The sequence below is a fragment of the Centrocercus urophasianus genome, unplaced genomic scaffold (genome assembly GCF_019232065.1).
Source record: "Centrocercus urophasianus isolate 14NV4802_14NV808 unplaced genomic scaffold, USGS_Curo_1.0 seq_1283, whole genome shotgun sequence".
NCBI classification, from domain to species: domain Eukaryota; kingdom Metazoa; phylum Chordata; class Aves; order Galliformes; family Phasianidae; genus Centrocercus; species Centrocercus urophasianus.
In genome coordinates, this window is record NW_024884457.1 from 58140 (window position 1) to 80159 (window position 22020).

At 47.5% G+C, this 22020-nt stretch overlaps 2 protein-coding genes across 14 annotated transcripts in view; both read right to left on the minus strand.

Moving 5' to 3' along the window:
* LOC122156559 (E3 ubiquitin-protein ligase TRIM39-like) overlaps nucleotides 1–5705 on the minus strand; it is a 9467-nt gene extending 3762 nt beyond the window's left edge. The window contains exons 1-6 of one of the 6 annotated variants that reach the window (XM_042811349.1): nucleotides 5440–5705; nucleotides 4354–4661; nucleotides 3428–3526; nucleotides 1768–1890; nucleotides 1160–1198; nucleotides 408–434 (exon numbers count right to left, since the gene is read on the minus strand). In XM_042811349.1, coding sequence (XP_042667283.1) covers nucleotides 408–434; nucleotides 1160–1198; nucleotides 1768–1890; nucleotides 3428–3494 — 256 coding nt within the window. In that variant the 5' untranslated portion in view covers nucleotides 3495–3526; nucleotides 4354–4661; nucleotides 5440–5705. Of the gene's footprint in view, nucleotides 1–407; nucleotides 435–1159; nucleotides 1199–1767; nucleotides 1891–3427; nucleotides 3698–4353; nucleotides 5311–5439 lie in introns of those variants that run through there. The other 5 variants (XM_042811348.1, XM_042811347.1, XM_042811346.1 and 2 more) reach the window with 5 other exon arrangements.
* Nucleotides 5706–8766: 3061 nt separating this feature from the next.
* Nucleotides 8767–22014, minus strand: LOC122156554. Of its 8 annotated transcripts, none has more exons than XM_042811334.1 (11): nucleotides 21502–22014; nucleotides 18764–18991; nucleotides 17951–18676; nucleotides 13502–13947; nucleotides 13108–13152; nucleotides 12633–12926; nucleotides 11828–11866; nucleotides 11550–11645; nucleotides 11114–11300; nucleotides 10447–10478; nucleotides 8767–10332 (listed from the first exon to the last, which is right to left on the minus strand). In XM_042811334.1, exons 4-11 carry the CDS (start codon nucleotides 13566–13568, stop codon nucleotides 10172–10174), a joined length of 921 nt encoding a protein of 306 aa, XP_042667268.1. In that variant the 5' UTR covers nucleotides 13569–13947; nucleotides 17951–18676; nucleotides 18764–18991; nucleotides 21502–22014; the 3' UTR covers nucleotides 8767–10171. The 8 variants fall into 8 exon arrangements, with proteins under 8 accessions (XP_042667268.1, XP_042667265.1, XP_042667267.1 ...); XM_042811331.1 differs by having other exon boundaries at nucleotides 13502–15428; XM_042811333.1 differs by having other exon boundaries at nucleotides 14042–18676.
* Between the last annotated feature and the right edge of the window lie 6 nt (nucleotides 22015–22020).

Here is a 22020-nt window from a genome sequence, read left to right on the forward strand (position 1 = left end):
AAAAGGAAAAAAGGAAAAAGGAAAAAGAGAAAAGAGAAAAGAAAAAAGAAAAAGAAAAAAGGAAAAAGAAAAAAGAAAAAAGAAAAAAGAAAAATGAAAAATGAAAAAGGAAAAAAGAAAAAGGAAAAAGGAAAAGTGCTTTTACTAAAATTCCTTTGTGACTGCTTGCAAATAGAGGTAGTTGACAAAAATCACTCTTTAACCACCTTTACAGTGGTGTTGTTGCTCTCACAGCAGATCCAGCAGATGACAGAGCCATGGAGATTCTTGCCAATATTAACTTGAATGGAAGACACATGCAGTCTTACAAACTGGCTTCTGAGATCCCGCATCAGAAGTTCAATACGGTGTAGTCGAATATGGCATAGACATTATTTTTTTACCGCTCTGTGCACCATAACTCTTACCTTCAGAATTGTCAGGAATGAGTGACCCTAGAGAGGAAATAAAGAGCAGAGGTTGGTGCTCTTATTCCTGTGTCCATCCAAACAAAAAAATATTCGTTGAAAAATTTAATGTGCTCGTTTCAGTTGACCACCCAGGACGGATTCTCAGCTCCACGAGTGATTAATAGAATCATAGAACATCCTGAGCTGGAAGGAACCCACGGGGTTCAGTCCTTTTTGACTGCTAAGACAGAGCATTCATTCAAATTCGACTTAGTACCAACTAAAGCTCCCAGAATCCATCTTCCCTCTTCCCCTTTCTTTTGATCTGCCCTGGGAGAGAAGAGCTGCCTCCTTGAGCTGCCCTTTGATGGCAAATGGGTGTGTGGGCCTAGATTCACTTTCCCTTACAAAGATATTTAGAGGCTCAGGTGTGCTAGGGGCACACAGACAGCTGCACAGATCTTCTTAAAGGCAAGCAGTATCTTATGACACCTGAAATGACATTTGTGTTTGCATTTCTGCAAATGAGCCTTGGATATCGGTGATGACATTGCATTTCAGTCTGAAATTAGACAAGGCAGGCACCTCAAAACTTGCAAAATCTCTCGTACTCTCAATTTAATTCATTACTTACAGCATCTGGGAATCACATTTGGGTCACACCCTATGGTCCCAGAGCAGCTCTGAAATGCATACTCCAAACAGATGCACAATCAAGTACCAACGAAGACATCTGTAATCATCAGCATTTACTCTAACCTACACTTTACCTCTTTCAGGATCTCCTTCAGGATCCTTTGAACCATTAACTGAAAAAAAAGAAGAAGAAAAAAAAAACAAAAAGAAAAGAAAAGCATGAAAACTCCACAGTGGATGTGAAAGCTTAAATGTTAAACTTCCCATAAAATATTGGTGTCTGGAAGTTTTGGGATCGTTTAGGGCTTGGACAGCTTGATTCAAACAAATCAAACAGGTGGTGTTACTGAATGGAAATCAATGTAGTTGTACTCTCTTCTTGTTCCTTTTCCCTCTCATATGGAAGCTGAAGCCATTAAAAAAAAATAACAAGCATATTTTGGTGCAGAGGGAGGAGCGTGAAGGTCAGCACCTCAGAGATGACCAGCACTGCCAAGATCAGAGCCAGGTTTTATGGCTCTGGACCACATGGATGAGCTGAACCCAACAGTGATAAGAAAGGACGGGGAGAATGATTATCGGTTCCAAACATCTGCAGTTACTCCTCACACTTTGGCAAGGTATGGACTGGGTGCTTCACTCTTCACATCTCCACCTGGATGCCGTGTAAATAAGGATGGAATGAGGGCAGCAGAACTTGGAGCACATACAAGCTGCAGATGTTGGGAGAAAATGCCCATACCTGAACAGAAGCAATAGTAGAACACAATGATGATGGCCATGAGAAGGAGAATGGAGACTAAAGCTGTGACACCTATGAGGAGGTTGTGGTTTGCTTCAATCAATTTGGATACATCAAGGGTTTCTAGCAGGAAAGAAAAAAAAAAAAAGTTAGACTCTTGAATTTAGAAGCCTACATTGAAGCATTCAGTTGTGATTTCAAAGCAGGATTCAGTCAAAACCCACAGGACTCCCGCGTCCTTCTGCAGAAAAGGAGGGGGCCTCACATGGCATTAAATGGTTTAGGCAACCAAATTCAGCCTCCCAGTGCGGGCAGTGTAGGATGACTCCACAAGGAGATAAGAGCAGAGCAAGGAGGTGGTTGGTTGTATTCCCACACTGTTCTCTCCTGTCTTCCAGTGATGCACGGACCTCCCGAGTCACGTTTGTCTACAGAAGCATTTGATAGATTTTGCTGATAGGAATTTATCCAATCCTTCCTTTGAATTTGTGTTTTCTTTTGCTCTGCTATACAAAAATGAAACTGTTGTTACCGCAGTGGTGGAGCTGGAATGAATTAAACAGCTAGAGGTAGAGTGAGGAGAAGAGGGGGGTTGAACTCCATTTCCAGGAGAAGGAAATGACAGTTGTGGGAAATGAAAGTGTTGTTTCTGCATTAAACATTAAAAAGGACAATCTTTGATCTAAAGAATTAAGAATTAACGCAAGAACTCGTAAGTAACGTCAGAATAATAAAGAATTAAGACATAACGTGTCCTTAGAAATAGCTGATGTAGAAAATAAGAATACCATACATGTTAGTAACATATTTTAGAAATGTAATTACTAAATTGCTTGATGGATGCTTTCACACGATGCTGCAAATAATTTGAAGGTTCTAAACTATATGAGCATAGCATCCTGAAATAGGAAACATGTTGTAAGGCTGCTCATTAGACTGATAGAAATACAACACATTTAACAAACTTTCAAGAGTCAGGGCCTTTACGCAGAGCAGAACTGTCTTGCTTTGTGGAAATGCTAGAATGCCATAGACAGACTCCAAGATGCTCCCCTCTATCCTCCTTATCTCTATGCAAGGACAGATGAACGACCAGAACAACGGCCCAGTGTGAAGGGGCACCAATGTTAGAGGGAGGGTTAAACAATTAAAAGACTCTGTGTTTATGTTGTAAAGCTGTCATCCGAAAAGTCATCACCAAAATGCTTGCAATTGTTAGAAGTCAATTAACCAATGAAGACGTGTGTGTTTGAGAAGCAAAGATTTGTGTCTACCGTATCTACCCGGTGTTTGTATGATTAGAGAAGAGTCGAGAAAGAGTGTGAACCTGCAGCACTCAGCCAGTGAGGAACCAGGGGAGAAAGAGCTCAGCGTCAGGCAATAGGGATACAAGATGGAACCGTTGTTTTCTCGGGGCTCTCCTGCTTGCAACGGCGAATAAAAAATCTGCTTCATCAGAGAAACCGTCCTAGAAAATTCTTTGGATATTTCCAACGCAGCTGAAAGCCACGAACTACTTCCAGAAATGGAGAGCATCCCCTAGCGCCTGGATACAGGAATGCAAAAGGCTGCACTGCTTTTTAAAATGTATTTGTTTGTTTGATTGATTGATTAATTGCTTACGAGAAGCTCGCAGATATTACAGGGAGGAGGCATTTACCTGCACGAGCCATCTGGAGCAGAAGCAGAACACAGAAGAAGAAACAACTCATCTCAGGACTGTTCATCTGCCACGCTGTTTCTTGCAGAGCTTTTAAATCTGACCTGAAAGGTAATTTAGAGCAAGCAGTGGCCAAAACAAAACCACATGATGAAAACATAGCCACTGATCCTATACTTCTGCTTGATCTTTCCTGCTGGCAGGATGTTTGCACCTGAGTAGCTGACGCCTTGCTGAGCGCATGTTTATTTTTCTGTAACCATCAACTCTTTCACTTTCCTCCTTTCTCTGAGCTTTTATTGCTGTGCACAAGATACGTGACAAACCTTCGGTCAGCTCACTTGGCTTTCTCCTCTAAGTGTTTTGCACCACCATATTTGCCCTACTCCTCTGTGCTGCTTGAGGGGACGAGGCAGAATTGGGTGGATGGGAGGAAGGTGGTTTTAGTTTGCTTTAGTTCACTTTTCTGCAGTCTTCTATCAATTACCAATAAATTGCATTAACCTCCCCTATACTGAGCCAGTGCCAGTAGTAACAATAATTAACGCATTCATTTCTTGTCCTCATCTCATCCAATGAGCCTTTATCCATAGTATTTCTCCTCCCTCCCCTCCTCCCCCCCGTCCTGTGACTTTTACACAGACGTGCATGCGACATTTGCTGCATTTTGGGGTGACAGTACAGTCACCAGGTGCCTCAGCTGAAGGAATTTAGCACCAGGTCTCAAGACAAAGGCCGAGCATCCCAAATGTCAGCTGAACCACAGGTGGAGTCATTCGGACAGATGAATCCCGTCTTTAAACCAAATATAACTATTTTTAAAATAGGAGTCTATTCCACAGAAGCCAACGAATGGAAACATAATTTGAAGATACAGATCAGAAGGAAATGAAAAAAAAAAAAGAAATGGATATATGAGAATTTACCTGTACAGAAACCGGTGAACTCATAAATTCATCTGGAACTCTGACTGCACAGTTAAATATAAACAGCACATGGCACTGAAAGAAAGGCAATTATGGATCACATGAAAGAAGGTGGTGCTGGCATCTGTGGCCGTTCTTCCCCGTTGGTAGGACTTTGTTCTTCCTCTTTCTGAGCTTTATCAGTTTCCCATTTGCCTTTCCAGGTATATCTAAGTGGCAACAGGACAATTCTGATGTTGAAGACATTCTTCCCAGTTTGTTGTCTTGTCCAGATGCCAGATGCCCACCCAGCTGTTTTCCACGCCTCTCTCCTCAAGACACAGAAAAGAAGATGAAAAAGGTCATGAATTGAGATAAAGGCAAGGAGATCACTTAGCAGTTGTCACAACAGATAAAGCAGATTCACTCTGGTGAAAATTCAATTTGTCACAAATTAAAATAGATACAAGTGGTGAGAACCAGAGACAAAATTGAACCAACACTTTTCTTACTTCTGCTGCCCTTCTTGGACTCAGTTTCACCCTTTTATTCCCAACCCCACTCCTCACTGAGTGGCACAGGACACAGGGAATGAGCAAATAATTATCTTCTGCTCCTTCTTGCAGGTCATTTCCAACCTTGTGATTCTGTGATTCTGTGATTCTATGATTCTTCCTCACACTTTTCCCTGCTGTGGGACCTTTCCCCACAGTGTGGGTCCTTTCCAGTGGCTGCAGTCCTTTAAGATCAACCTGCTCCACACGAAAGTCATCCTCTCCCCTTTATACGGGCATGAAAATCCAACACAGCCTGGCTGTTCAACTGATTTCCACTTCACTGAATGTTCCACTCAGTATCTCCACGAGGATATTACAGGAGACAGAATCAAAAGCCTATCACCAAGAGCAGGTGAACAGCTCCCTCTGCTTTCTTATCATCTACCAAGTTTGTTACCTCGTTGTAGAAGCCTTTCGGATTAATAAGGCATGATTTGCCCTTCACAGAGCCATGCTGACTGCACTCAATTACATTCTTGTTTTGTTTGGGGGAGGGGTTTCTCCAGCTCCTTTCCAGGGTCTGTGATGAAAAGGTTTGGCCTGTAGTTACCTGAGTCTTCCTTCTGCCTTCCTTGAAGTTGGAGTTGATGTTTGCTCTCTTCCTTCTCTCCAAACTGCTATGAAACTTCCAAAGATAACTGAGAGTGGTCTTTCAATGACATCAGCCAGCTCCCTCAGACCTGGTGGATGCAGCCTGTTGGGCTCCATGGATTCGTGTATGTTATATTACTTTTGAGTACTCCCTGACACCAAGGACAGCCTTTTTCTTCCTCCTTCTTCTCTTCTCTTTCTTGAAGAAAATTCAGTTTTGTTTCTAAGGCAGGCTAAAAATACTTCATAAAATCATAGAATGGCCTGTGTTGAAAAGCTTCAACCCCCTGCTATGTGCAGGGTTGCCAACCAGCAGACCAGGCTGCCCAGAGCCACATCCAGCCTGGCCTTGAATGCCTGCAGGTTTTGGGGCATCCACAGCCTCCTTGGGCAACCTGTTCCAGTGCATCACCACCCTCTGTGTGAAAAACTTCCTCCTAATGTCTAACCTAAATCTCCCCTGTGTTAAAACCATTAAAGTCATTCTCCCTTGTCCTGTCTCTATCAACCCATGTAACAGTGCTTGCTGCATCACATTTCAAAGAAGAAACAGTTGTGAGAGGTAATATTAAGAGGTGAGTCCAATGAAAATCCAAGAACACCTGCATTCAAAGGCATGATCTTCAAAGTCACCCCCATTTCAAACCAAGTTCTCTCGGTGATATCTGCCAAGACCCAAGGACAAAGAGTCCCCATTTACAATGCACCTTGACAAGAAAGTGCTGGCATTACAATAAAACAGCAGCTGACCTTCAGGCAGAGCTGTACCAGGAGTTAATCTTTAATGCTTCAGTCTTCATTTCAGTTCCACTGTTCAGAGTTCACTCCCTTTGATCTACAGACTTAAGATGTGGAGTCCTTTCCTAATTGACAATAGCTGAAATACATTTTTAATTCTGAAATAAGGCTCAGTGTTGATTATGGGCAGTGGACATCCAACTCTTCCTCCCTGTAACACCAACGAACCCTTTGCATCTAATTGCAACACAAGGATGCTTCCCTCCTATGGCAGGTAAGACATGGAGGAGACAAGGAGGTTAAGTCCTGGGCAGAGGCTGATTCCCCCAACAGAGGGATAGGTGCAATCTGTAGATCCACAAAACGTTGCCGTGTGCTGAGAACTCACTCTGTGCTGAGCAATGAACCTCCTGTGTGCTCAGAATCAGCCTGTGCTATTTTTGCATCCCTCTTTCTTAGCGCTCTCTGGCCTGGCCAGACTCCATCTCAAGACGAAAGGAATTATTAATCTCCTTATCAACCTTAGTCCAGAGATAAGGAATGTTAATTGGTAGCAAGCGTTGCTGTGTCTTTTGAGATCTTCCTTACCAAACCTGCCTGACTTATCAACAAGGCCTACAGTTTCACACAACGTCTAGAATTTCAGTTGCTGAGTCTTTTCATGGATGGATTCTGCAGATGGGGCCAAATTTTGATTAATCAGCAGAATGCAAAATTTTAACATGGATTTTACTTAAAAGAACGTGAGTCACTCGCTCAGCGCAAAGAAGAAGATGCTGCTGGAGATGTTGGTGCCCCTGAACAGCACACTGACATAGGATGGAGATGGTTGGTTATAATAACTGCCTTGCCAGAGGGCAGGAGCAGGGCATCAAAGTCACGCCTGCCCAGTTTGGAGGTCCTCCAGACACCTTTTATGGTTTTGTATCCAATACCTTCTTGTATTCCGTCTTGCTTCTGTCTTCAGTGAGAAAGCTCCCCTTCGGGAATCTGAGACCCTGGAGGTGAGTGAGAGGGTCTGGGGAATGGAAGACCTCCCTGCAGTCAGGCAAGAGGTGGTCCGAGAGCACCCAGGCAACACCAATGTTCATAAATCCATGGGACCAGATGGGATGCATCCACGGGAGCTGAGGGAGCTGGCAGAGGTGATTGCTGAGCTGCTTTCGATCATTTTTGAGAGGTCTTGGAGGACGGGGGAGGTGCCTGAAGACTGGAGGATAGCCAATGTCACTGCGGTCTTCAAAAAGGGCAAGAAGGAAGATCCAGGTGATTACAGGCCAGTCAGCCTCACCGCTGTCCCTGGAAAGGTGATGGAACAGCAGTGCTGGATGTCATCTCCAGACAACTGGAAGAAAATGAGGTTATCAGGAGTAGTCAGCATGGGTTCACCAGGGGGAGGTCGTGTCTGACCAACCTGGTGGCCTTCTATGATGTTGTCTCTGGCTGGGTGGATGGGGGGAGAGCAGTGGATGTAGTCTACCTTGATTTCAGCAAGGCATTTGATACTGTCCCCCACGACATCCTTATAACAAAGCTGAGGAAGTGTGGGATCGATGAGTGGACAGTGGGGTGGGTTGAGAACTGGCTGACTGGCAGAGCGCAGAGAGTCGTTGTTGGCGGTGCAGTCTGGTTGGAGGCCTGTAACCAGTGGTGTTCCTCAGGGGTCTGTGCTGGGTCTGGTCTTGTTCAACATCTTCATCAATGACCTTGATGAGGGGATGGTGGCCACCCTCAGCAAGTTTGCTGACGATACAAAGTTGGGAGGATTGGCTGACAGCCTGAAGGCCGTGCTGCCATTCAGCGAGAGCTGGACAGGCTGGAGAGCTGGGCAGAAAAAAAACGGATGAGGTTTAACAACAGCAAGTGTAGAGTCTTGCATCTGGGGAGGAATAATTGCATGCAGCAGTACAGGTTGGGGGATGAGCTGCTGGAGTGGAGCTCTGTGCAGAGGGACCTGGGTGTCCTGGTGGATGACAGGTCAGCCATGAGCCAGCAGTGTGTCCTTGTGGCCAAAAAGGCCAATGGCATCCTGGGGTGCATTAAAAAGAGCGTGGCCAGCAGGTCGAGGGAGGTGATCCTCCCCCTCTGCTCTGCCCTGGTAAGGCCTCATCTGGAGCACTGCGTCCAGTTCTGGGCTCCCCAGTACAAAAAAGACAGGGATCTCTTGGAAAGAGTCCAGCAGAGGGCCATGAAGATGGTGAAGGGCCTGGAGCATCTCTGCTATGGGGAAAGGCTGAGTGAACTGGGTCTGTTCAGCCTTGAGAAAAGAAGGCTGAGAGGGGACCTGATCCAGGTCTATCAGTATCTGAGGTGTGGGGGGCAGAATGGCGAGGATGGACTCTTTTCAGTGGTGAGTGGAGACAGGACAAGGGGAAACGGCTGGAAACTGCAGCATAGGAAGTTCTGCACCAATGTGCGAAGGAACGGCTGTACAGTGAGGTGACGGAGAGCTGGAACAGGCTGCCAAGGGAGGTGGGGGAGTCTCCTTCTCTGGAGATGTTCAAGACCTGCCTGTATGCCGACCTGTGCGACCTGCTGTAGGAGCTGCTTTGGCAGGGGGTTGGACTCGATGAGCTCTGGAGGTCCCTTCCAACCCCTACAATTCTGTGATGCTGTGTGATCTCTGAGCAACAATCCATTGGTTGGGTGTGCATTAGGAAACAAGAAGTCATTCATTTCACAGTCAGGAAGTAAAGATTTTTCTAAACATCTGCCCACTGCATTGCCTTTGTGTTCATTGGCTTTTGCCCTTGTGCCTCCCATGCTGGAAACGTTCATCTGTCTGAGATGCAATGCTGCACCTTCACTGACCTGCCTCAGCTCAGGTCTCTGAGGTACTCATTTCTCCTCGTTAGATGAGGAGAGTTTGAGTCTGATGAGCCCTGATGCACACACCTGTGAACACATAAGGCTCGTCTGGCCCCGTGTGAGCAAATTTCAACATCGTTTTGAGTAATGTGTGCTCCATGTAGAAGTCCTGTAACTGCCATGACATTGTCCAAGAGATGAGGAAACCCCAAAACCACACGGAGCCTTTCACAAACAAACACTCAGCTTCAAAGCGTACAGAATCAGACCACAGGTGGGTGCGCAGCCCGCTGCTGCTTCTGCTTTCATTTTCACTTCTGTTCTGCTGTTTAATCAGTCACAGACACGGTGACAGAACAAAGCCAGTCTGTGACACAGAGGCACACAAGATTCCCTTAGTCTTCCCAGCTGAATCTGGTGTAATTCTCTCTGAATGCACCCTGAGAGCGACATTCTGTGCACAGGGCTGTGACAGAATCCTTGCACTTCAGGCTCATTGCGGGTACCAAAACACAGCCAGCCTGGGCATCTTCAGAGCTTCTTCCACCTGAAGCCACAGCAGTAATGCATAACCACAGCTCATCACTCCATGATTCCTCTGATTCAAGACTGTGGTGAGATCGATGATGCAGCAAAGTGCAGCTTGTGGATTTGCATGACACATCATTATGTTCCACTTTGGTGTATCTGTGATGTTTTATTAATATTGCAGGCATTATGTACATAAGCAAGTCATAAATCTTATTCTGCCAGATGTGACATGAGAGCAAACCCCATAAATACTCTCTGCCCCACGTTACACCCCAGGAGCCCTGTGCAAGGAAACACAGTGGCCGTGACCCAGTCCCAGGGCCCTTGCCATGCTGTAGCCTACAGGGCTCTGCTGTCATTTATCTGCTTCACAGGAGGCTGGAGGGGAAAGAAAAGCCCAATTACTGCAGCTACAGCCTGCAGGCCCTGAACGAGGAGACTCCAGGTGCACCAGGAGCCACGCACGCAGGAAGAAGCAGGCAGGAGACAGCTAGCAAAAATAAGAGCACATCTGGGGCAGCACTTCCTTGCTAGATAGCCTCTTCTTCATAATTGTTGGCAAGATTTTCCCCCTTCGCTTTCTTTCCAACTCTCAGAAATGTTCTTCCAACTCCTCAAATAGAACCATTTCTGGAGCTTCCGAGGAGGAACCGCACAATTCTGGCAGCAGCAACAAGGGGCTGCAGTTCTGCACAACGGGGGGAGGTGTTTGCAGAAGTCAGAGAGGAGAGTGTGATGTGTGGCTGGAAAAAGTATCTCGTGATTTGCCATTTTTCTGCAAGCAGAAGGAACGTAAGACCAGGAGATGCATGAGGAGGTGTACAAACAATACCATGACGTGTCTGAGGAGCGTATCACTTCAATTCCAGGGGGAAGGACTCCAACTCACCTTGTCCCTTTGATAGTGGACAATGGTGGCATCTGTGGGGGAACAAATACACCGTGAGTGCTCAGTACCAATATGGGAACAGGGGAGAACCACCATTGGTTTGGGCAGCAGATGATGGGTTCTGCTCTGACTGCCCAACCCCGTTTGCCCACTCTGTGCAGGAAGATACGCAGGAGCAGAGATGATGGGCTTTGGGGTATTTTCCCATTGGTGGAGGCATTTTCTCTCTTTACATCTCAGCCTGCTGCTCTGCAATGAAATTCGAGCTGCATGCAGAGCAACGTGCACGCGTGGTGGGGTTACATCCCCTGCCCCCAACCACAGCATCCTCCCTTTTGCTGCTGCCTGCACTTACAGAGCCACCTCTGAGATATTTCCCCACCCCTGTCTCTGTAAGCATCCTCCAGTGTGGGGCTGAGCCTTGGGCTGGGCTTGAAACAAACACCACAGGGAGGAGAAAATGAAGAAGGTGAACATCAGAGTCTGAACTGAGAGATCCACCATGGATGTGGGATTTGTCACCACAAGCACTGGGATGAAAGCAGCACGGAGAAATTCTCCCTTGATGAATAGTTTTGCGAGTCCCATCATGAAAGGAACTGGTGGGATTGCGAATGGGAGCTCATGGGAAGGGGATCCCCATGGAAAAGAGGTGCCCAGCACTCACAGTGTAGTTCTCCATAGTCGGTGGCTTCCATCTGCTGGCTGGGAACGTGCTGCTGCCTGGAGAGGAAAGGGAAATGGATTTGGGCTGTGTGTTTGCTGGGGATATTCACTAAATGATGCCTCCTTGCATTGGGCACTGCGTTCGATCCAAACCCACGGCAATCTCTCATCCACCAGGTGCCCATGTTCTGCTGGAAATATTCCCATGAGGAAATGCTCTCTTCCCCAACAGGATGGAAATCCCATCTTATCTTGGGGGAACCCGCAGATCATGCTGCCCTGCACAGGGTCCCAGCTGCACCTGAATCCCCCAGCCCTGACCAGGCCATTACTGCTCACCTTCGGCACCTCTCCCTGCAGGTAGCTGCAAGAAGAAATGTCCCACATCAGAGCTGTGACAGCCTCATGGATCCCTCACAGTTCCCACAAGCCCTCACCTTTCTTGACGGTCCAGAAGGTCGCTGCAGACAGGAGGAGGATGACAGTCACCGATGCCACCGCAGTGACTGCGGAGGCCTGCTGGTTGTTGGGGTCTGGGAACAGATTGGAGGCGTGGGGACAGAGAGCTTGGGGTTGATGGAGTGCGGTTGAGTCCGAAGGGAGTGATGTGGACACTGGGGTGTGTTGGGGACGCAGTGACAAAATGGGGACAAAGGAGAGCGAGAGGGAAGATTGGGATGCATGGGGACTGCAGGAGTAAAGGGGAAAGCCTCACCAGCAGTTGCTGTCCCTTCCGTGGAGCCGGACACGTGGCCTGTTGGCACAAATGGATAGGCTGAGTATCCCCTGAATTCTCACCTCTGCATGAACACAGCTCCTGAATGCATTGGTAGGGGCACAGCTTGCAGCCGTGGGCAGGAGTCCACTCAGCCAGCTCTGCCCCTGAGACACGTGGAACGATGCGGGTTCTCTTCCACATGGGTATCGATTATGGAAACTATGATGGATCAAGAAATGCATGGCAGAGATGCAGCTGTGCATTGTATGATACTGCAGCACAGCCCTCTTCTTTCCTTGCCCTTGGGGATAAGAAAGGGCTAGTATGTTGCCCTGCCTAGATGGGATGGCAGCATCAAATTTACAAGACTGCATCCTGTGTTTCCCCTCCTGCTGTCATCTAAAGGCTCTTTTTGGTGGCTTTGTTGAAGGTGGGGGCACCCAGACCCCAAAGCTCACCGACATCTGGCCATCCCCACACCATGGCCACAGCAACATCTTCTTCCTGAGTGAGAACTCACACAGTAAGGAACAATCTCACTCCTGGAAATCGCTCCAATTTCCATTCCATACACTCATAAAGATATTGCAACAATCCTTGAAGCATCCTTACCCCTCTTCAAAGGCTCCATGGCCACCCCCTATCTTTCCTTTCTTTTCCTGGGCACTGCAGAGCCCCATTTCTGCAGCGAGGGATGGAGAAGGGAATCCTTCCAGAACCAACCCCACCCTATGACATCTCTTACTGCACATGGGATGTTCAGTCCCACCTGTGTCCCCACCACCCTGATCTCATGTCCCACCTGTGACATGCAGGTCCCAGGGAGCACTGAGGACAGAGCTCCTCAGCCAGTTTTTCTCGTTCCTCTGCTCGTACAAACACTTGTAAGTCCCACTGCTTCTCTCAGTGATGCTCAGCAGCATGGAGTTGATGACCTTGCCCTCTTGGGCTTTCATGCTGTACACCTCCAACCCATCCTTGCAGAAGACAATTCGGGTAGCAGGAAACTGGTCCTGAAGAACACACTGAGCCAGGACAACGTCCCCTTCCTGAGCACTGGATGCGTTAAGGTACAGGACAGGAGCCTGGAGAGCACCTGGAGAGATGGCACAGGGATTCCACCAGCATCAGTAGTTGAAAAGCACCTTGTATCCCAAGGCATGGACAATCAGCACTCCAGGGGTGGACATTGGGAATTCATTGGGAAAGATTCCTTTCTCACTTTCCATCTCCTCCCCCACGACGTTTTCATTTTCTGGACCCATTCTCACACTCACCATCAGTCCTGGAGCTGCAGATGTTCTGTGTGCTCCCACCAGTACCTGCACCATGAGACAGAGAGGGTTTTGGTTAGAGGGACAATGTCCTGCTCACCCACATGTTCCTGCCCATGTCCTTGTTGCTGAGTAGGAGCAATCTCATCTGTGTTTTTGCATACTGCCTCTCCTCCATCTCCTTCTCAGCATATCTAAGCCCAGTCCAGATGTGTTTTCGGTTCCAGATGCAATCTCCTCAAATTCAAATTCAGACAGCATTCCTCATTCTCAAATTTTTACATGCCTACACACATGTTCCTACTCATCTTCAACCTCAGCACCACCCTGAGAATATTACTGGTAGGTTTCCTGCTCCAGGCAGGGCTCCCTGCTCCCCACAGCATCCCCAACTCACCAAGCACCAGCAGCAGGAGGGCAGAGATACGAGGACACGGCGTGGCCCATCCTGTCTGCACCCACATCTTTTGGAGATCTCTTCTCCCGGTGCCTGCTTTGCTGTGAGCTGGGTGCAGATGGTCACAGGTTTGTCTTGTGAGCCTCGGACGTGTCCTGTGGTGCTTCTGCAGCTGATGGAGAGTTATTCACAGCGAGAGGCTGTGATGCAGCCTATGGTGCATCTACTGCGTCAGCAGAGACACCGCTTTTATTTCAGGACACGTAGAGCCCTCAGCATGGTCCGCGTTTCCTGTTTCCTGAAGGGAGGAAACTTCTCCCTTCTCCCTCTTTTCCCCACATCTCCTTGCTGATCATGGCCTCATTCTGCATGCAGTGTCACTTTGGTCTCTTTAGGTCAGCTGTCCTCCTTGCTCTGTCTCCTCCAAACTGCTGACCACCCCCGGTCTATCACAGAGTCATAAAAGAGAAAGGTTTGATTTGGAAGGGATCTTAAAGATAATACAGTTATCTATACCTAGATAGAATCATAGAATCTTACGTTCCATCCTTGAGCACCTCCAGAGATGGGGCATGCACTGCTTCTCCGGGCAGCCTGTGCCAGAGCCTCAACACACACTGAATCAAGAATTTCTTCCTAGCGTCTGACATTAATCACCCCACATCTATTTTAAAACCTTTCTCTTTGTCCTGCCACTGCCAAACTGTGTAATCAATCACTGTCCATCTTGTTTACAAGATCTCTTCAAATACAACCTCTCTGCACCAGGCAGGGCATCTCTTCTGTGCTTTACACATATCCCCACTGCTCCTTTACTCTTTAGACTGCATTCTCAGCCCAATCTCACTCTCCAGGGAGCATCCCAGCAGTGAGAAGCCTGCAAACAACCCAAAGCCTTGAGTGCAGCCACACACTCTCCATCACCTGCAGAACTCCAACAGCAGAAAACTTCTTTGCACTCACTATCGCTGCCGTTGTCACCGCAAGGAAACAGCACTGCAGTTTCATTCCTTGCAGTAGAAGTAAACTAGCGCCTCTCCCCACTCCTCTGTCCCACAAAACATTTTCTCTGGGCTCACAATTGAGAACATGTCCCTGCTTGGATGTAGGGCTGATGGTGAAGTCAAGGGGCAGAGCAGGACCACAGCTGCAGTTCTGCTGTCTGCTCTGAGAATGGAGGAACTCAGCCACCGGGAGCTCTGGCCCTGCATCAGCCCACAGAGACAACCAACAGAGGGCTACACGCAATCTGGAGACAAACAAAACGTCGCCACGTGCTGGGAACTCACTCTGTGGTGAGTGATGAACTTTCTGCATGCTCAGAATCAGCCTGTGCTATTTTTGCATCACCCTTTCTTAGCGCTCTCTGGCCTGGCCAGACTACAGCTTCGTGCACACAGCAACGCCTCGTCTGTTTAGAAATGAGAACTTTCCTCCCACACAAGATTCACCCGACCGCTCCTTCAGAAAGATGCATTTCTCTGTGATGCTTTGCTTGCGTGGAGCTGGGCTTGAAGCAGCATTTAAAAGAGCAGTCCAGTCTGAGGGACCAAAAGCATGGAGGTGTGTGAGTGCAGAGGGCTGATGAGCTGCAAAGAACTTCAGCTGTTTGCATGGCGTGACCACGGTTGCTTTGCTCTGTGCTGGACGATGAAGACAGGCCGAGTGTTTCCACTCAGCTTGGGAAGGGCTTGAGATCTGTGGGGCAGGATTCCCCTTGTGTTCGATCCATCTTCCAGCTGGCTTTTGATGAGAGGTGCTGTAAGTTGCCTGCTAGCAGTATTGAGCGTGTCCTTAATCTTCAGGCAGAATTTTGCTGCTCTCAGTCCCCCAGGTCAGGGCAGTTGTTGTTCATCCACAGGGTGGATAAACAGAGAGCAAAAGCAAAGGTTTGGATTGTGTCATGGCCAGACTGCGGTCCAAACACCTACAATGAAACCCAAAAGCAGTTCAGGGATCATTTATCAAAAAAGCTCTTGACCTTCTGTACCTGCTGCTAACGCAGAGATCTACCACCTGGAGATTTGCTTGCACCCAGTCTTTAGAGCACTCTCTGAAGTGCTGCCATATTCAGTGTGCTTTATCTCAAGAGAAGATGAATTATTAATCTCCTTATCAATCTGAGTCCAGAGGTAAGGGATGATAATGGTTACACGTGTTGCTGTGTCTTTTGAGATCTTCAGTAGACATGCCTACATTACCTAAAAGGCTTTCACACAGTGTCCAGAATTCTCAGTTGCTGAGGCTCTTCTGTTCCCTGCATGGACTCTGCAGCTTGAGCTGAATTTTGGTCCATCAGCTGAATATAAAATCATAGCACAGACTCAGTCTCTGCATAAAAGGACACGTGGCACTGGCTCAGTGCTTAAAGAGGATGGTGGTGATGATGCCCACTGACACAGGATGGGTGTTTAAGTTCTTGTTGGTTGTAGCAACCAACAATCCTGTCAGGGGACAGGAGCAGGACATGAAAGTCACAGCTGCCCCAACTCACAGGGACATCAGGCACCTTTCACCCTTTCATCTCCCTTCCTTTATGATTTCTCAGGAAGGATCCGTTGATTGGGTGTGAATTCGGAAACAAGAAGTGATTTATTTCACAGTTAGCAAGGATTTTTTTTGCCCACTTCTTCGCCTTTGTATCCTTTGACTTTGGAACTGATGTCTCGCGTGGTGCAAACATTCCATCTCTCTGAGGTCCATCCAGGTAATGCAGACACTTAACTGATCTACTTTCTACTTTTTTTACCTACTGCTCAGGTCGTGGAGGTTCTCATTTCTTCCCATTAGATGCAGGAGGGTTTGAGTCTGGTAAGCCTGATGCACACGCCTGTGAATGTTTAAGACTGAGCACTGAACAGAATGTCAAGTGAAGGGAACTGATAACTTGCTGGAAATAGGATCATGATGCATTGCCCATACTGCTTAGCACCACAATTCTAGGAGAAGAAACATCAGTCTCAACTTAAACATCCACAAGAGTCGTGGTTAAAGAATTACCGCGTTGTTACCTACTTTGCATCGCCAGCTCTCATTTTTAAGCATTTCTGGCTTTAATTAATGTACATTGCTATGAGATTCTAGCTAGCACGTCCTTCCTGGGCCAAAAAAAAAAGATTTTCAAACATCTTGCACCATGCTGATTCGCTAAATCTATGTATGTGTCCTGCACCTGGATCTTAATGCAAATATTATGAAAATCAGTTAAACAGAAAGCATTTTTCAAGAGGGAGAAAACTCCTTATCACCTGTCACTGATTGCACCTCTTACTATTAGCTGTCACTAGCTGTGGCAGGAGAGAGGAATGTATTTATGAGGACAGGTGGCTGAATAATGCTGGGCTTTTAAGAGCTCTTCCAGCTTTTGGGGCTTCTTACATTCACCATCGTTGCTTATGGTGTGAGCTGCATTTGTCCCTAATAACTCTGCAGTATAAATGAAGAATAACACAAGAAAGATGAGCTGGAGAACAAATTGGAGGAATAAACGTGAGAACACGCTGAAGAAACACAAAAGGAAATTACATGAACAGAAAGCGAAACCCCGTATCGAGAACATTCCTAATATGTTCTGGGGTGCTTCGGGTTTAAAAGCAATTGGGGAAAAAATAAAGGAGATCACAGGGGGTGAGGTTACAGAGAGTGGGACACAGCAATCAACTGGTCGTCGTGCTCAGCATTTAAAATGTGCCTCCATCATCACTACTTTTATGCACGTCAATTAAAAGGGCTCCACAAAGTAACTCCTGGTTACGAAGGGGCGGGTAGATATTGACAATAAATGAGCACCAAATGAACAACCTGTCTCTAAACTCTGGTCCTAGATTGGTTAGATTTGCACCCGAATCTGGTAGTTCTCATACTGTTCCCTAGATGATCTTGACAGCTCCAGTTTTGCCTTTGCATGAAGCAAGGAGGAAGAAAGCTAAGATGGAAGAAACATCTCCAGCTTTCGCAGAGCAGGAGGAACGTGAGCTGCTCCTTCCTGAACACTGCACTGGTTCAGCAGGTTCCCAGCTGCAAGCAATTAGCTTCTGCCTAACAAACACAGAACTTTCTAAGCATAAATCAAGTCTCAGTGTCCACGTCACCACCAGAATGTGGCCGCGCACACTGAGATGCCCCGTGTGCGCTCAGGTGAATCAGCTTTGTGGAAGGGACAGTAAGCTGCTTTCTTGGAGGAAAAAGAAAAAATCATGTTGGAGTTACTGTTCATAAGAGAATAACTGGGGAATAAGCATTAAGCAGCAGCACGCAGCCCTGTTCTCTTCATTCAGAGTCTGAAACTCAATAAAATTGTGTTGGTTGGTTTCTTTTCTCCCTCGAGTGTAACACACAGCCCTTCATGGCATGCCAGGAATGTGGAGGGTTCTGCTGTCCTTTTTTTTCACATCTGATTCATGTTTATGAACTCCTGGAGGAGAGTGGAGTGACAGGGAGCTTTCCTACCTGTTTCTCACATTGTGAGGACCAGTGGTCAAGCACAGGAACGGCTGTAGTGGAGCTTGAGACCAACAAACCTGTATTACAGCATAGATTAATGGGCCAAACCAGAGTTTCAGTGGAGCTCCTAGATGCTAACAGGAGCTGCAGAGGCTTATGAGGTGTTGGTGGATATGAGGGTGGAGGCTCCAGCTCGTTACAAATTGCTCATTGCTCAGTTTCATCAACTGTGCAAGATTTGGGCCTGTCCCCACTTGGCCTTCCAGAACATGCAGTCAATATAAGCACTCCCTTGGGACAGGAATTCACACAAAAGGCAAAGTAACAGCAAGCAGCATTTTCCCTCTCGTTAGAGGAGGGGGTAGGATGGGGGCTGTGTGACAAATAGGCTCAACTGCTGCGTTGACATATGTCTCGTTCAGGTGTATAAGCCACAGTAAACCTCAGTGTTACAATTCCTTGACCTGGAAAAGATTAGAACACCAGGTGGGTGCTGATTAAGAGGAAAACACCAGGTGGGTGATGACAACCATGGCCACAAATAGAAGGGGTGCAGACCAGGGACACTCAGTCTCTCGAAATCCTCTGTCACGACTCGAGGAGGAGTTCTGTCACTGGTTGTAAATGAGTCTGGGGTCCAGGTGGTCGTCGTGCCCCCTTCAACGTGATTGGGGTTTGGCTTTTCCCAAGAGCAGCGGGTTGGAGGGGCTGTAGGTTGGTCTCATTCTCTCCCTGCCCAAACAACTGCCAGTTAACCATGTATGCAGATGTACTTGGGGAGATTTCTCTCTCCCCCATTAAGCCCCCATTGTTACTCACCAGATCTTGATAGTTTTATGAGATCAGATGCACTGGAGAGATGTTACTTCCATTTTAATAGGCCTCTCCTCCGACTGCTCCTTATGTTCTTAGCGCTGTGCTCTCAATTCACTCTTCTAGGGAGCATTTGGGACATTTAGCCCTCTTGCTTCTCAGTCTCTTACAGCACCCCACAACAATTAATACAGTCACAGTTCACAGAGGGCTTGATTGCTCCTTCTCATGTACCTGTGGATACAGAGAATTCAAGGATGAGAGGGATGGGATTTTCCACTGAGTATAAAATTTCAGTGGTGCTTTGAGAATGAGGACTTGTCCCACAGGCAGCAGATCAGCCAAGACTGGTTTTTCCCCACCTTAATGCTTAATTAACTAATTTGAATCCGTAATTCAAATACAAAGTGCTTTTACTGCTCGCAGAGGTGCACTCCTTTCATCCCAAAGATTTGCATTTTCTTAAGCTAAATTTGTGGAATGTGAGAAAACTGAACCTGTCCTGGCACAAAAGAAGAGTTGAATGGGACGCACCAACTACGAATGGCATCAATCACAGGAAGTAGGACAGACAGGAAGGGTCCCATCCAACCCAACCTTGAGCACCTCCAGGGATGGGGTACCCACAACCTCTCTGGGCAGGCTGTACCAGCACCTCCCCATCCTCTGAGTGAAGAATTTCCTCCTAACCTACAACCTTAACCTCCCCTCTAAGTTTAAAACCGTTCCCTATTATCAGACCGTATAACCAGTCGCTCTTCATGTTGTTTATAGTCTCCCTCTAAATACAGCCTCTTGATGCCAGACAGGGCGTTGTTCTGCATTTCTCCCCCGTGCCCTTGGCCCATTTGACTCCATTCTCAGCCTCACCTCACCCTTCAGGGAGCACCCCAGTACTGAGAAGCAACCCGGTGCTGCCTCACTGCCTTACAGAACACCACCAGCTGAAAGCTTCTTTCCATTTTACATTACTTTTGCCATCACCACGAGGAAACTTAGCTGCTTCTTAGCACAGCACAAAGTGACAGTGGCAAAGCTGTGCCTCTCCACGCTCCCCTGTCCCCACAGGATGGTTTCTGTAAGAGCAGAATACGACCGAAGTTTCAGTAAAAACAAAACAGAAACGAAGAAGCTCTGTGTTTCCATTCCCCTTTTTCTTCATAAAGGACTGGGATCGAGGCAGAAGGAGGAGAACAGACCTGCTGATTGAATAGCTGTGTGGATGGTTTTGAGCTCAGGGCTTTGAGTTTTGTGATCTAGAACGTCCAACCTTCTACGCTGAGTGAAGAGGAATTGCCACGGGCCATAGATCACTCCACAACTAATGCCTCCTATTTATTCCCTTGGAAACCACAACGAGCACAGTAGCTCTGCTTGACAGAGCAAATTCTCAGCTACAAAACAGTATTTTTCACCAATCACCACCATCAGCAGTGAGTTTCCACCAGCAACAAACAAGAGGCCGCGTTGTCAAAACCTCCACCAGCAGAACTGACCTGCAGGTTCTGTCACCACTGTGCTCACACCCAATGCTGGGTCTCCAACAACATTCAGCAAAGCCAGGGGACATTTCTCTCTGTTAACAGAGGCCTGATAAAAGCCAAGCAAAAAGACACGACCAAACATTTGAGTCGGAGACCCGACTGCACATTCCATCTGAAAACCTGCAGGTCGTGTGTTTATATCAACTGAAAATGCAGTCGCAAACATGAATCTTTTTTTTTTTTTTTTTTGCAATTTTGAAGACTATTCTCAAATTCCTGCATCAAAACGGAAAGCGTGGATGCATTTATTTTTTTTTTCCACACCAGACTGCGTTCAATCAATGCATCAAAATGCGTTTGCCATGACTTGGCTTGGTGCTGCACTGTGCCCTCCTCACGCTGCGGTTTCAGCTGACAGTGCCCAGGGTGCACAGATGAGGGGCTGAGACACTGGCCGTGGGTTGGAAGTAGGAGGAGGTGGAAATCCTGCTGCAATTAGGAAATGATGACTTAATTGCTAACGCGGAAGCGTGGTGGGATGACTCACACAACTGGAATACGATGATTGAGGGCTCCAAGCGTTTCAGAAGGGATAGGCCAGGAAGGAGGGGTGGGGAATTGCCCTCTGCGTTAAAAAGTGGATGGGCTGAGAATAGCAAGGGATGTGAAAAACAACAAGAAGGGATTCTACAGGCACGCTGGTCAGCAGAGACAGGCCAAGGAGAGCGTACCCCTCTGATAGGTGAGAAGGGAGAAGTGACTAAAGCAGACATGGAGGAGGCTGAAGTAGACAGTGAGCTCGGTGCCTCGGTCTTCACCAGGTTCCTACACCTCTCATGTTCCTTGAAACTCTGGGCAGGGGTCACAGGAGTGAAACACCCCCCTCTGTAAGCACACAGGCTGCCTCACGAGGCTGAACGATGTGCATCCCAGGGTTCTGGAGGAGCGGGGTGATGTGGGGGCTGAGCCACTCTCCATCGTATTTGAAAAGCTGTGGCTGTCCAGATGATGACTGGGAAAAGGGAAACGTCACTCTGCTTTAAGGAAGGGAGAAAGGAAGACCTGGGGAACTACAGGACGATAAGCTGCACCTCTGGGCCTGGGATATCATGGAACAGATCCTCCTGGAAGAGATGTTAGAGCACATGAAGAGATATTAAAGTCAGTGATCTGAGCCAGTCATGCCTGACCAATCCCACGGCCTTCTGTGATGCAGTGACAGCATCAGTAGACAAAGGGAAAGCAACTGATGTCATCTACCTGGATTTGTGCAAGGCCTCTGACGTGGTCCTGCAGCACGTCTGAAATGGAGAGGGATGGATGAGGAATTGTTTGGATTGGTTGCAGCCAGAGGGCTGTGGTCAACGGCTCTGTGTCCAGGTGGAGGTCAGTGAGACGTGGTGTTCCCCAGGGGTGCATCTTGGGCCTGGTAATCCTGAGCATCTTTATCAGTGGCCGCGACGACGAGACCGAGTGAGTCCACAGCAAAGCTGAGTGCTGCAGGTGACACAACAGAAGGGAGGGTTGCCATCCACAGGGACCTGGACAGGATGAGAAAGCGGGTCCGTGTGAACCTCAGAGAGTTGCATTTGGGTTGGGGCAATCCCAGGTACGTGTACAGAGAGAGAAAAACTTGTGACCGTCCCACAGGTAAAGAGGAATACGTGAGGGGACCTCACGTGGCATTTAATGGTTCTGTTTAGGCAATCAAATTCAGCCCACTAATGTAGAAGGAATCGGGTAAAGGTGAGGCAGGAAGGAGAGCAGCAGCATTTGCTT

Excerpts from the sequence above, each read along its gene's own strand:
- LOC122156554 (XM_042811332.1), bottom strand. The coding sequence starts at position 13,568 with ATGTGGGTGCAGACAGGATGGGCCACGCCGTGTCCTCGTATCTCTGCC. Across the intron at positions 11,867-12,632 it reads CTGGGACCTGCATGTCACAG|GCCACGTGTCCGGCTCCACG; the intron begins GTGGGACATGAG and ends TTGTGCCAACAG. Across the intron at positions 10,333-10,446 it reads TCCACTATCAAAGGGACAAG|AAAAATGGCAAATCACGAGA; the intron begins GTGAGTTGGAGT and ends TTCTGCTTGCAG.